General features: G+C 39.7%; 1 protein-coding gene across 1 annotated transcript; it reads left to right on the forward strand.

Moving 5' to 3' along the window:
- Positions 1-12,394: 12,394 nt before the first annotated feature.
- On the forward strand, positions 12,395-14,774 carry apela (apelin receptor early endogenous ligand). Its single transcript, XM_042484458.1, has 2 exons — positions 12,395-12,629; positions 14,686-14,774. The coding sequence occupies exons 1-2, from the start codon at positions 12,413-12,415 to the stop codon at positions 14,772-14,774; spliced, it is 306 nt and encodes a 101-aa protein (XP_042340392.1). The 5' UTR covers positions 12,395-12,412.
- Positions 14,775-15,504: the final 730 nt, after the last annotated feature.

Raw genomic sequence — 15,504 nt, forward strand, 5'->3', positions numbered from 1 at the left:
GAGTATACAGTACCTACCAAAAATATTTTTATGCAAAAACAATAAACTCATCCACTAATGTCGTGACAGCCCTTCAAGATACAGCCTAAAAATGTATAGTAAAATTAATTCAAAATCTATCTGAAACAGTGGCTTGTTTCTTAAATATATTCTATCATTGTCACTCTTTTTACATGTCGACTCAAAACTCAACATAACACAATATAAGATCTTTTATCTTTTCCAAAAAACTTGATGGTACTTGTTAAGCACTCTTTTTCTATTTATCAGCCGAATGAAAAACTATTAACTACTAACACATGATGTCTTACTAACACATCCCAGTGCCCAACAGGATGAGTTCTGGATCAAATAAATATCAAGCAAAGCTGAAACAAATGGTTTTGCACACCTAGTATCTCCTGTCAGGAGGATTTTACATTTTGAGCACCAGGTTATTTGTGAGATTGATGTGTTGATCTATTTGTTTTAACTCTGGTCATCAGCCCCTATAATTTCATTTTTGCTAAAAGTTCCCATCATAAATTTTTTCCAAATGACTCCTTTAAAGTCAAATTATGCTATTTTTTCCCGTGGCTCTTTTTATTTATTTTTTTCTTCATGGTACCCTGAGATGTCTTACCGCAATGTGCTTCTGACTTCAATTATATGTTGTGGTGTGTCTTCTAATATTTTGTCTGGTTGAGTTTCATCAATGAGAGCAGACTGATTATTATTACTCTCTGTGTAGTGCAATATGAATTTCAAGAGCACCACAAACTGGCGCTGTCGAAATGACAATACAGTTGAATCAGTATCATTCAAAAACAATAACAACAAAACCTCAACATATTAATCTTTATGAATGTTTGAACTATTGCAGAGTTGTTGAATAAGAGAGGCTTAGTTTTTTTGCTAAATGTAGGTTTACCTAATAAACTGGTAACTGAGTGCATACAGTTTTATATACACATTGTATATACTAAATGTCTCTTTAAAATAATAGCAATATCCAGTAATGCAATAAACATAAAGAAAACTATGGATTTCTAAAATAACGCATAATTAAATTTCAATTTCTCTGACACACTGGCAATAAAAAAACTGCCATCATCAGCTTCACAAATGTCTCATTTCAGGGTTCTAATAAGTTTACTGTCAATGCCTTTGAAATTAATATTCCTAAAACCCACTTTAAAAAAGAAATTGTAAAAATGACACTTTTTGGGTATTTTAATCTTAAATCTGTGATACGAGAGGTAGGGAGGGGAAAAAACAGTAGAATCAGTGCATATGTAATGTATCACAACAACTTATTTACCATGACACCTTTAAAACATTTTTTTACAACATATCAAGTTTCTGTTGCATTATCATGAAAGTAAAAAATCATTTTTATTTCTTGGCCCTGTAATATGTTGTATTTGTTATGAATGTGCTGTTCAATAATAAGTGCAAGTCAGTCGCTGTTGCCGGCACGAAGGCAGAATAATCTCGAGCTCAAGAATCCATTTAGCAGCATTTACTGGAACTTTTCACTGCATTTCCCATTAGATCTGAATTATTTTACAGACATTTCAATACACTGTATACGATATTTTATTTAATTTATTTCAAATTATTATTCTATGCGGATAATAACAGTCCAAATAGGTGCTAATCGAGTTGATCAGTAATCAACTTCTTTTCTGATGAAAAAAATCTCTCAAAACCACAGGAAGTGACAACTTTTGTATTTTTATCCATCAGAGACAAACACGCAGCTACAGCGTGAGGAGCTGATTGTCTGACTCCAGATGACTGAGAATAAAAAACCTCAGAGGGCAACAGCCTGTTTGGGGCCTCATGAGGACATTCAGCCAAAGACGTGTGTGTGTGTGTGTGTGTGTGTGTGTGTGTGTGTGTGTGTGTGTGTGTGTGTGTGTGTGTGTGTGTGTGTGTGTTATCAGTTAGCAGAATAAAGTCTACATGGTGACCTTTGAACATGTGTGCTTGTGTACTTTGTTAAAGGATCCTGTATTACCTGCCTCCAGGATGAGGCACAAAGGAGTGGCCTGTACGTTACACTGTTAAAAAGAAAAAAGTCAATAAACAAACGGCGGCTTCAACAAACTGTTCAAAGACAGTATCTCACGGCCGCTTTCTTTCTACTCTGCGAGTGTGTGCATGTGAAGCCACACAGAAGCGCTTATTTACTTTGATCTTCAGATCTGAAAATAGCTGCTGTGATTCTTCCTACTGGTAAGTCTCAAAACCCTGTGCCTACTTTTTCTTGTGATATCTCGCTGTTGGATTTGCTCAACAAGAAATATGCGTCAGATAAAGATCATCTCTGACTGAAGTCTACAGCTCCAGAGAGGCTTTTTCAAGATCTAGGTCAGAAACAAAAGGTGTGCTGCAAAGATTAGAGTGAGATCTCAAATTATGCTGCAGGAATGCAGCGTCTGAATTGTTCCTGTCAGGGATCAAAGGGTGGAGCCTGTGTGAATAAGCAGCTCTACGGCAGCATGAAAAGTGTTTGAATCGCAGGACATTGTGATTCATTCAGCCTCTCAGGGACAACAGAGAATGAGGTGGTGTAGCGTCAATGATACATGCTAATGAACTGATTAATGCCTCTTTATAACTTTAATGAAGCTCCTAACTATGAGATATGTTCATGCAGAGATTCATAGCCACCATGGTCATCATTAAGAACGGAAAAAATGTAGCTAAAATTAAACAGCAATGGGATTTTGGTTAAAGTTGGATATAGGGTTTAATAAAAAAGTGCGTGTTCCTGAGACTCTGCTTAATATAAAAATTTAATTCACAGAAGTAAAAAAAAAAATTCTCAACTTTTTTCTTTGATTTCAACACTCACTCTTCTATTTGTATTAGCTCTGCCTCCAGTTACTTTAACTTTGTGATATTTTAAACACAGACTCTGACACTCATGCGATGTGAACTAGACAGATTATTGAAATGCTTTATAATCATTAGCAGAAGATGCTCCCATTAAAAATTTCCATAAAGCTCCGTCCAGGCCAGGACAATATTTCTTCTTATTGTTACAAAAGTTACAAAAGTTATGAGTTTTACAGTGAATAGTTTCAGCCCAACATGACAACGTGTACTGTATGTAACCTGAGGAGCATGAGTCATAAACCAACAGCTAACTGACTCAAAAGTCACATTTAAAAAGGCTGTAAGGCCCTCTGGTGGATATAGAAGGCTACTGCACCTCATGCTTGTGTGTGTGTGTGTGTGTGTGTGTGTGTGTGTGTGTGTGTGTGTGTGTGTGTGTGTGTGTGTGTGTGTGTGTGTTGGTAATACAAAACAGTGGCTTTAATTTCAGTATGAGGATAATGTACATTTAAACTGGCAATAGCTTGTGGTTTGGCTACAAACCTGTGATTTGCTTCATCAGATTTGTTTCAGGTCCGGTGTGAAAAATTTAGTGGCATCTAGCAGTGAGGCTGCAGACTGAAACCAACTGATTAATTTTAAACTGTGAAAAAGGTGATTTGCAGGTAGTATTTCATCTTAATTATATTTCTGGCGTAGGTTCTGGTGGAAAAAAAAGGACATGCAGGGTGGATCTCAGGAGTTGGATGATACATATTTTAAAATAAAATTATAATAATAATATAATAATAATAATTTAATTTACTGTTTTTATTATCTGACTGTTGACTTTGTGTGTGTCTGCTCTGTCTTCTGCTTCAGCTGGAATTTAAGCTGCTTTAGTCAGGTGCATTAAATAGGCGTGTTAAATCACATTTCCCGAATTACTTAAATCATTCTGGGACATTTTATACATGTGAATCTCAGATAATATATTTTTACACACTGTGAACCTTCTGCCTAACCAAATTATTCGACCAGCGCATGGCCATTATAGGATTTGTGGTTTTGTGACACAGAAATACTGTGGAAGCGGTCTTAAGAATTGGACCCATACAGGAGATGGTGGTAATATATGGTGACTCTATGGAAGAGGCTCTGCTCCCTATGTAGACATAAACTGTCATCTAAGGAAACAAAAGCGCAATGATTCTTATTTTCAGGCAGCTACACTAACGAAACGTGTGAATGTGCACAGTAAATGATCATATGACACACTGCTACTTTTAAATATTAACAATGTTATTTGTCCTACTGTATCTCTTGCAGGCATTTTTTCTTTTTTTTTTTACAAAAATAACACCACAGTGAGATCACTGCAATTAGCTCTTCAGTTTCTGTGTGCTGTATCTTAATATGAAGATGTTACATAATGTAATAATGGGTTTTGTGCTGGGTAGTTGTGTAGATGGAACTGCCTTTCACTGGCTTTGAGCTGACCTTCATCATCGTTGCCTTCGTCATCTTCTCGCTCTTCGGCTTAGCTTCAGTCTGCATCCAACCAGAGGAAGCACATCCAGGTACACACTCCTCCTCTGCTGTCACACACACACACAAAAACGTCAGCTTTATTAATGCTGCATAATGTACGCTATCTCTGCTCTCTTTCAGAAACAGATGTTTATGAAGCAAAAAAGTCAAAACAGCTCAACAGAAAGCAGAGAGTAATCACCAAGCACGCAGGAAGGAAACCATAAAGTAACGTCAGAGATGTCTGTCTCAATCTGGTGGACTGCACGAATTTCAGCGTTCTGTGAAGTTTCTTACAAATGAACTCTTTTTAATGAAGTAATGTCATTACAGCACATAGTGTCGGGACCATAGCACTTTTACCAATAATAACTGCAACAATAAACTTTTTTTTCACCATGAATGATGCAGTCCCTGAGCCAATCAAAAACGCAACAAATGTGGAAAAAGGTCAGCGTTTGATAACAGAAAACTGAATCCTTACCGCCAGTATTGGTCTTAGCCCTGTCATTATCAATTTATAAAATGAAACCATTTAACTGTTGGATTGTGTTAGAGTCCTCAACAGGATGGACCAGGTAAAAAGGTCGTAAGTACATAAAGCTCCTTCCACCGTATGTTTTTGTTGAAACTTGAGTCTTGTTGGAAACAATCAGAGTGCAGTGGTTATTTGTTTTGGTCCGTATGGCCCACTCGACATCACAACTAAAATCAAACCAATGCTGTTGATCTCAGATAAAAGTTTAGCACCTGCTCTTTAGCCCCATCTGCAGTTTTCATGAAGAATCAAATTAAACATTAAATCCTGCTGAAATAGATCGTGACAGAGTCACAGAGAAATTGAAAAGACAATTTAAGCAGAAGCTTGATGCCTCTCTCGCTGCACTTTATGTATTTGAATCTGCTGATGTGTAAAACAAGAGAGACCTGTGTTTGATTTTAAAAATCAAACACATATTTTCTGGATGGTCACTGGGTCTGTGTGTCCAGAGAAGCCGTCCAGTCTGGGTTAGGATTTAACAAACAAAGTGACTTTTGGCCCCTGGAGCCCTATTGGGGTGACATCCTGGGGGGTTAGAGGCTGCTCCCTGCTGAGTTTGCCCCTTGACCCCTGAGCCCTCCGTCACTCCTCCGCAGTCAGCCGTCTACTTGCCGACGCGGAGGGGAGGAGGCGAAAGGGACTCCTCAGTAGCCCTTTTTCCACTCCCTGTTCAAGGCAGGAATATTGCACCGTAATGCCGCCTCACTGTTCTTTACAAAAGTATGAATGGGACAGAGGGAGGAGGGAGAATCTTGAAGAAAAAACTTTTTCTTCACAGAGTGCAGGAGAAAAAGAAAAAAAAAATCCCCGGCTCATTTGTGTGATGTGTCCTGATGGTCCATGCAGGCAGTGTGTGTATTCAGTGTGTTCATGTGTATATGGGTCCATTGGGGTCTGTATTGGGCAATTGCAGATAAAGGGTCTTAAGAGTAATTAAGATCTGGCTGGCTGCGGCCCTCATTAACACTGACGACCTTCATGGCATGACAACAGACCCGCTTTCACTCTAACGATGGATGACAAACTGACCCATCAGATCACAATCAACACTCGTACACACACACACACACACTGGACAACACCCCAAAAATTTCAGGCATCATGACACATAACGTCTTTGCTACTCAGTAGCCCCTTTTACACTCCCTGTGGTGAGAATATTGCACCGTAATGCCGTCTCACTGTTCTTTACATAAAGTATGAACAGGACAGAGTTGTCTCATTATTTTGGCAGCTTTTAAGGTAGTAACACCGCCTCATTGAAGTCTATATAAAAGGGACAGCCAGCAGGACGGGATCATGGGCGGGACGGGTGTAACGTTTTGATGACGTGATATGCGTGCAACCCACTTCCGCTGTAGCAGTTAGCGGCTAACTCTAAGAGGACGGGCAGTGGCCAAGTACAGGACAAGATCAGCCGCCATATAACAGAAGTTATTCCATTATTATCATTTGTAAAGTGCTGCTAACACATCTGTTATACGTCACACTAAGGGCTGACACTGTTGTGTTAAATGTCCTGCTTCTTTTGCTTCCTCCATGCCAGCCTGCTGTCTAAAATAACACACTGGAGCGGCATAATGCCAGCATCATTTGGTTCTGTGTAAAAATACAAAGATGTTGTAAAGAAGGGACTTAGTAGCAGCTGATACAATCATCTCTGAGTAAAAATGGACAATATAAACCACGACAGAAAATATAAGTACTTAGGAAGATGAAACCGGCAAATGTTTGGCATTTTTGCTTGAGAAATAACTCAAATAATTTAAGTTTTTTTGTTGATCAACTAATAGCTGCAGCTCTAATATCAATACATATTGTGAGAGTGCATCTTGATTGTTCTCAGAAAATAATTGTTCTCTGAGTAGCTGTTTAAGAATTTCCGAGCTGGATAAATAAATCTGTTTTTTGATTAATGAAGTGAATTTAATACCTGAAAAATCAAGTTACTTTTTCACGTCGATGCAATTTTTTTTTTACAAAATTCCATACCTCTATTATTAGTATTGTTCTGTGGCAGCATATCAAATTATATTAACCCATGGTGTACCGTGCATTCATGTGTGTTGGAATAATTAGAAAAATTAGTTAGAGATTAGGAAAATTAATATCAGCGCCTCCTTATATCAGATCAACAACTCAGAAAGTTGGCAAAGTTGATGCCAAAAATATGAGGAACGTAAGTGTTTGGTATTAATAAACTTTTCATCAATTCACACATTGCATGTCAATTTTTGCTCACATGTAATATGTAATATGGAATTAGGTTTAACCATTAACCTGCCCATAAAATGACCTATATTAATAGAAATTATATTTATTAGTACTAACTCTGACAAGTCAGGTAAAGCAATATTTCAGAAGTTTTACCAGATGTACTGGTGCAGCAACAAGTCAGGGAAAAAAATACTTTGTAATATAAAGCTTCATACTATTATTAACGTGTTTAAATGCTCTGAGGAATAAAATACAACACATATTCTCTGCTGAGTCAATATTGTTTCCACATTTAGACTTAAAGCTCATGAACACAATAAAGTCCGAAGAATAACTTCCCAACTCAGGAAATGGGACCATCTTAGGAGCACATAATTGCAGCAAAATATTGTAATTTCCCAGCTGTTATAAGAATCACATGATATTGGTCATCGCAGTCTCCAGATTTTAACACAACACCTATGGGAGATTTTAGATCAATGTATTGGACCGCACTCTCAACCACCACCATTATATCGCTTGATAGCCAGGGAATATATTTTTAGAAGAATGATGTTCAGGAGGCTTGTGGTGGAGCAACACCTGACGAGGACAATTCACGGTGTCCTGTTTCCCTTTAATTTGTTACCTATCTGTATGCATATTACTATTTGTTCTTGTTGAGTGCACCTGCCATAATGTTCAGCACAGTGGAAAAGGCACATTTTAAGAGGCACTGTTCCTTTCAAAAAGTTTTATCAGGGAGGAAGTTCTTTATCTGTGTGTCCAGGTGATGGGAGAAAAAGAAGAAAGTGAAAATTAAGGAGGGGATGAGAGGCTGAAGCTTCCTCTGTCGTCGTAAAGATCACAGCTGAAGACCACGACTGCTACAACAGTGGCAATAACAGCAGCTCTGCAGTTCAACTCTTTCCAGAGCTGCATACTCACCTACAACACATAACTTAAAAAAAAAACAAGCAAAATAAAATGTGTTAATGCAGTATATTTTCCTTACATGTAGCAGATTCCTGCTTTCATACCTAATATTCTGATTATCTGGTCATCCTCCCTCTCGCTCCCCCTTTCACACTTAATACTGTCCTGTCAATAAAGGCAAAAAGCCAGAAAAAAATCATCTTTAAAAAAAAAAAAAACACAGCAACCTCCAGTGCAGAAAAATGAAGCCACTGTACTAAAGTACTAAAAAACCAAGTTCTACTGATGAGGCTCCACTTGACGCTGGCTCCAGAAGCAGGACAATCCCCAAAGACACTCATGTTAAAATCCCAAACTTTACGGCAGAAACAAACATGTTCAAGCCTGGTTCTAAAAACATGTTTGGTCTCTTTAGCCAATCAAACCTTTCATGACAACTGTATGGTGAATTAGTTTTTATATAACTCAGCTGTTTTCATTTTATTAAGGCTTAAAGTTAAAGGTTGGGCTCCTATGAGTGACAAGCTGTCTGTCGAGAGTGTCCTCTGCTTCTCAGTTAGATCCACCCCTCACTCTTCCACAGCTCTGGCCTCGAGCCCAAATATGGTCACTTCTGGCTGCAGAAAAAACCAAGATGGCCACAGCCAAATTTGATGTTTCAAAACGGGACTCCACAAACCAATGGGTGACATGACGGTAGCTACATCCATAATTTTAACAGCCTTAGGGCAGAACGCATTGGCCAAAATCGAATTTCAGCAACCACTGGCTATCGAAAAATGATGATTTAGCTTCATATTAGCTTTTTATACATTTATTTGCATTCATGTGCAGATACTTCTTTATAGATTTTAGCGAAATGGTCAGTGCACAGACAAAAGTCACGACCCGTGAATTTGATGGCTATACCACATCGGTCCAAAATACTGCTCCTCACTCCCACTGGCTTAACGTCGTACTAAGACACTGCTGTCATTATTTCCTTAGTGAGAGTAATAAAAAATATGTTAGATAAAAAGTGGACATTGTCTGAACTTTTTCTAAATTCAATAGTATATAAATATTGGCGATAATAGTCAAAGAATGAGCAAATCAAATAACAAATCTGAGCAGATGTTTGATGACAACTTCCACCAATACCTACCAACCCTCAGTATTTGAAACTCAGTTCTATGTGAGCAGATAAATCATTCTGCAGAAAAATCAATCAATTATTATAACTGATTAACCATTTAAACCGTTCATGGAGCAAAACCAATAAACATCTCCCCGTACCAGATTCTCTACTGGGAGGATTTCTGTGTTTCCATGGTTTATATCATTATGAACTTAATATCTTGTATCTTATGGACTGTTGATGGCACAAAACAAGACATCTGAAGATCTCCCCTTGGACTCTTGCCATTTTTAAAATTATTTCACAAGGTAAACAATCAGGTGGAAAAACTTTGGTCTGTAGCAAAAAGTACTGGGGTTCAGTATCCAATGCTTATTATCAAACACCCACGCTCAATATTGGAGCAGGGCTGCCGAGGCACTGAAGCATTTTAATGAGAGGTTGCCCTCTGTCTGGTGTGTGTGTACCTCTCACGTAGGGGAGTGTTTGAGCAGGCTGGGTAATCCCTGTAAATACGTATAATCCCCAGGAAGAGCAAATATTACAACACGCTCTCCTCAGTCACACAGAAAGCCTGGTGGGGAGAATTCGGTATGATTCACTTGTTTCTGTTTTGAAAGGCTGATCGAAAGAAGCAGAGAGAAACTGAGATTTGGTAGAAGTTGCAGTGGATACCAAGTGGCTCTGAATGACAATTGAGATGAAATTAACATATTCAAACAGGGAAAATAAAAGTTTTTTAAAAGACAATGGCAGCTGATATGCAAAGCAAAGCTTGCCACAGAAACAAGCACATACCCTCAGTCGAGAGAATTTGCAGCAGGATGAATAGTGTGTGTGCGCTTGTACATTAGCCAAATCCATGAGGAATCTCTGTCATTTCAAACAACATTTTTGCAAATACCATAAAGCCATAAAGGCAAGATTTCCAAAGACATAATGATACTGACACATATACACACACAGACACACACCACAAACAGAGAGACTTTTCTTTGGGTCTTTAGTCTGTTTTCGAGGGCTAAAGAGAGCTGACGATCCAGATGCTTGTTCAAAGTCTCGGGGACTATTTTGAGCCCCCGGTCCATTAGTGTCCTGCTGATTCTCTAATCCTCATTCACATGTAACGGCTGACATTTCATCTTAATGTGTTAATTCATTAGCTGGGTGCTGAATGGAGAGTCTCAGTCCACAGAGACGGCCGTAAGCAGACACGCTAATGAGTCCCCACGCTTCGCAAAGTCACCGTGGAGCTTATGCCAAGTGACGTGGTTTACCCGCTGCAAGAAAACCCCCTGGTATACCACCAACTCACAACCTGCATGAGGAGTAACGCTGGGTATTGTTTGAGTATTTCAGTAGCCGTGCAGATACAATTGCAAAGCTTCTGTAACACTACAACTTTGATACCTCATTTGAAGAAAAATATCAACATTTTCTAAAAATGATTTAACAAAGTTTTGAACCTGACAAGTAATTTGACACCAGTTTACCTTTCAGTACTTAACAAATGTTGATCTTTTTCGAAGAAATTTGGCCAACACCAAAAGAAAACAGCTCTACTCTCAACCTTTATCACACATAAAAATTAATTTCTAATTCAATATTAAACAAATAAGATAAAAAATGAGATACGGCATTTTGATGGCCTTTCAGTATTTGACAGTTTTTGGTCTGTGCCAAGAAATATTTTGAGGTTGACACACAACACTAATGAGAGGATGCTAACAAAGTGACATTTTTAAAGGAACAGTGTGAAAGATTGCGGGGGATTTTAGTGGCATCTAGCAGAGTGCAACCAGCTGAAACCTCTCCCAGTTAGAATTCCTCCAGTGTTCAATGTTTAGGAGGTTTTTACTGGGAGTCAAAATATCCACAGAGGTCTCTGTCTCCAAAACAAACAAACCTAATCATTTCAACTGGTACAAAACATGTAATAAAGCAGATTCACGTTTTAAAAAATCAGTTTTTCGGCTGCTAAGTACTTTGGCCGACACGTAAACATGTATGGCTCTACCTGTAGCCAGTGTTTGGTTTGTCCGTTCTACTGTAGAAACATGGTGGTGATCACCGTAGACGAGGATCCCATCCACACCATCCCTTTGTAGATATAAAAGCCTCATTCTAAGGTAGCGAAAACAGAGCATTTTTTTCCCCAGGTGATTATAGACTAAATAAAACATACTTATTATATTCCATTTCTACCAATATATCTCCTAAATACTGGATCTTTTAGTCAGTTAAAAAGCCAGAGCGGTTGAGTATTTACAGACATCACTGCCTTACAAAACACAACCCTTAAAAAAAAATAGTCACGGTAAGGATTACTTTTCAGAAAAATACAGATGCATCCATTTAGCTCAACAGCTACAAACAGACTCTGCCCACAAAGACAGACACTCACACAGGCTGACAGACAGTAGACGGCATCCCACTAAGACTTCTTTGAGTATCGTTAGTCCAGTGCATCACTGGATTTCATTCAATCGGGACACTGGCTCCGAAATGCTCAGTGCAAACACCCCACCTCCACACCACCACCCAAAAAGCCCCAGATGTGTGTGTCTTCTTCAGTGCGGGGGTAGGGGACAACTGAGGGAGGAGGGATCTGGCTCTCCTCTCAGTCCTGAAGAACCTGCTACTTTCAACTACAGCTTCTTAAATCTTTTCTCTGATGTTAGGAGTGATAAATAAACATCTGTCCACATCTTTAAATATCTGTATCACTCATAGCTGCACGCACACACACATCAATGCATACACAACTTGCATGCAGGAAAATGTGTGTTCAAGGGGCAGTTGAAGGATAAGGAGGGGGCTTCCTGTCATTTGAATTACCCTCTACATGTGGGGTCAATATGTGCAATGCTTAAGTGTGTGTGTGTGTGTGTGTGTGTGTGTTTGTCAGGGGTTGAGGTGGGGGCGGCTGTGGGAGCTACACCCCCTCACCAATACTCCCCCTCCCTCTAAAAAGGCTGTATAAAGGAGGTGGGGGGAGAAGCACCTTTGTCACTTTGCTCTCAGACATAGAGACAATCACACTCTCACTGGACACACAAACACTCTGGACACACAAATTCCTGAGGGACATACCCATTATCCTGAGAGAAGAGGTACATCTGGGTGCTGGACTCCCCCGGTGGTGGGCCTTTTAGACTGAAACAGAGCAGAGGACAGAAAACAACACTGAGCATCATCAGTCCAGCTCAGAGTCAGGAAGACTTTCTGGGGTTTTGGAAAATTATCAGCACAAACTAACCTGTTCAGAAGCCAACTGCTGCCCAGCCATGAGGATCTTCAACCTGTTCTACCTGGTCCTGCTGCTCGTCGCCGCTTTAGCACCAGTCTACTCTGCCAGGCAAGGTAAGCATCCCCAAATTTCACCCGTCCAGATGTCCCGGCAGCTGGCAATTCATAAAAGGCAGTTAAATAGTCCCGGGAGAAAGTTAAACCCGCGGCCTAAACAGCGTTTTATATCAATGCGCGTTGCTCGTAGAACTGCAGGTAACCATAGCAACAGTGAGTCTGCTCTTTGCTAGCTAAATGACTTTAATTAATGTTAGCTTAAGCCTCACGGACCAATTTTAAATATTTTACCATTAACTAAGTGCAAACTTTTTTTAAAATACACATCTAATTAAATATTCGGGGGGCAGAAGTAGCGATATAAGCGCGATAATTCACTCCGAGACGCAAACAAACGCCCCGTCAATCATCCGGCCGTGAATCCGTACACGAGCTACATGGCGCGTTCATGATTTTGTGTATACTGCGTAAATCAGAAAAACTCAAATTTAGGCGACCGTAAGCCTCCCAGTATCCTAAAAGAAGGACGCAAGTCACAACAACCATTGAAAAACATAGCTGCAGAGCCAACCAAATGCCGTTATATGTAAATAAAATCTTTACACTGAAGCAGTCAAATAAGCCAACTAAAAAGTGGTTAAAAATGAAATGCTTACCACCCAAACCACTAAATATTGCAACATGATAAAATTAATAATGTAGGGGTAATTTAAATGTATCCAGGTAAGCAATATGAGTAGATATTGGATCAATTACATGGATAAATGTATTTAGCAGAAGTTTTTCCGGTTGTTCCCATTTTTCATCAGGACCTAAATGCAGCACGAGCATAACTAACTTTTTAACCTTTTCAATTCTGATTAAATGATGAAACTGGTTGTGTTGTGTTGATTATTAATATCCCCAGTCCCCAAATCTGCAAGTAAGTTGGTGGGGAAGAAATTATGTTTTTTGTTCCTTTGTGCCTTGACGAGGACATTCAACTTCAAATGGTTGTGTTTTGTGTTTATTTGATTATTCATAATATTTTTACTTAATCTATTTTTTTTTTTCATTTTGTCTAAATACCACCAGTCTGAAAACCTGTACGCGGGTTGTAAAGCCAACTTTCCTTTAAAAATCTCCAAAATCACACCACTGATCATAGCCGGAGATGGTAAATATGGTCATGCATTTTCCCCCAGTCACTCAAGGAGGCTCAAAGAGAACGAAACTACACGCCAGCAACCTTACCTATACTGACAAAAAAAGTACAGTCCCTAAATATTATTTTCTAATAAACTACAAAGGCTCCCTATTTATGATTAAAGTTATTTGTTTCTAACAGGAACAGCAGGCATCATGCTGCTCCCGCCTGACGCAACAGGTGCGCCTTTTACGCACATCCACGCTGGTTTGCGGTTATCCGCGGCGGAGACACACTGCGGTTATTAAACAGAGAAGCTCCGGGGCTTGAGGTCGTGATTAGGTTCATGTGATGATGGAGAGGAGAGGATGAGGAGGGAGGGGCGGGAGCGGAGCGCCGCCGGGGATCGCACAGTGATTCCCTTTGTCCCCGGCTGGAAAGCACTCCGGCGCGCTTTTGTTAATCACGGTGTTAAAACTCCATGCAAATACCCGAGCTTTATTAACATGACATGGAGTAGCAGTGCCAAGTGTAAAGAAGCCTACCTTCAGGCGTGGGGAGTAATTTCTTTCAGAGGAGGAGGAGGGGGGGGAGGAAGGGGGAGCCATAAAGTCATCTGGCAGTTTATCTCTTCCTGGGCTTGGCTGGCAGTCTGTGAACCGCATGAGTCAAAGTGGATTTATTAGGGACGTTTAAAAATAATCATGTGTTAGGTCTGTGTGTCCCAGTTTATTAGAAGGGGGGTCGCCCTGCTGTTGGTTATATTGCTCCAAACAATAAAACCCTTTAAAGCTGGTTTATCTATAGTCAACAGAGGATAAGTTAGGACATAATTAGGCTTAGTTGGGTTTCATAATCATACTCACTTTGAAAATGGCGACTGCAGGAGGTGCTGTTTTATCTCTTTTGGTGCTAAAAAGCTCCAGTTACTTTCCTCCATTTGGGATTAATTAGGCCTGTCAGGTGATATACACGGGGTCCACCTGCAGACATAAATCATGCTTAAAAGGATTTTTTACACCTAAAACTACGTGTGATAAGCAGGTAATTCATGCCAGTCTAACTTGTAGCAAAAAATATATGTTATGGAACAATCAGCTTATCCAATGGATCTATCCTTTCTTTCAGATTTCCTGAACCTAAGGAGAAAATACCACAGACACCACTGCCCACACAGACGCTGCCTGCCTCTCCACTCCAGAGTACCCTTCCCATAAGGTAACACACGTGCACTCATACATGTGTTTTTGTGTAAAAGAGGTTATGAGCCAAGTTGTGTGATACAGGGAACAAAAACAGGTTAGAGCGCCGGCAGGTGGCAGTTAAGAAGGTGTGTGTGATTAGTGGCAGAGGAGTGTATTCACGCAGAACAGGAGTGCAGTGGGGGAGAAAGGCCCAGACATAAATCTCACTAACGATGAAGAGGAAGGGTTTAGTGCCATTAGGAGAGAGGGGGGTGTTCGGCTTTAATTTTTGGACTTTTGTACTTGAGCAATTGCTTGTTTTTGTCTTACCCTGAACTCCTTCATGCATGCTGGATTCTCAATTATGCTTTTTCCATTGTAGGTTGAAGCACAAGACAAAAGGTGATCTGAGGAGAGAAATATGGATATGAGGCAAGGGCAGTGTGCAGCTCAAACACCATGGACGGATCCCAGTGCCAACACATAAACTGTGGAGTGGAGGAGACACCATGACAATGCAATCAAAAGACTTTCATGTGTGTCCAGCTGCTTATACAGCTACAAGAAACTGTCTTCATACTCAACAAAACATAAACCATGAAATGTTTTGGCCTCCTGGTGGACACAGATCTGCGTTTGTCAAGTTGCACAGCCGAGTTGCCAGCAAAAAAATGTCGGCATTGTACGTTTCTGTAAACCACGACTAAGTTAAATTTGTAGGTTTCATATGAATCATATCAATGTTTCTTAAGGGACATGGCAT

This window comes from Plectropomus leopardus, chromosome 4 (genome assembly GCF_008729295.1).
Source record: "Plectropomus leopardus isolate mb chromosome 4, YSFRI_Pleo_2.0, whole genome shotgun sequence".
Classification (NCBI taxonomy): Eukaryota; Metazoa; Chordata; class Actinopteri; order Perciformes; family Serranidae; genus Plectropomus; species Plectropomus leopardus.

Coding starts and splice junctions, on each gene's coding strand:
- apela (XM_042484458.1), top strand. CDS start 12,413: ATGAGGATCTTCAACCTGTTCTACCTGGTCCTGCTGCTCGTCGCCGCT. Junction 12,630..14,685: donor CGTTGCTCGTAGAACTGCAG/GTAACCATAGCA, acceptor CCTTTCTTTCAG/ATTTCCTGAACCTAAGGAGA.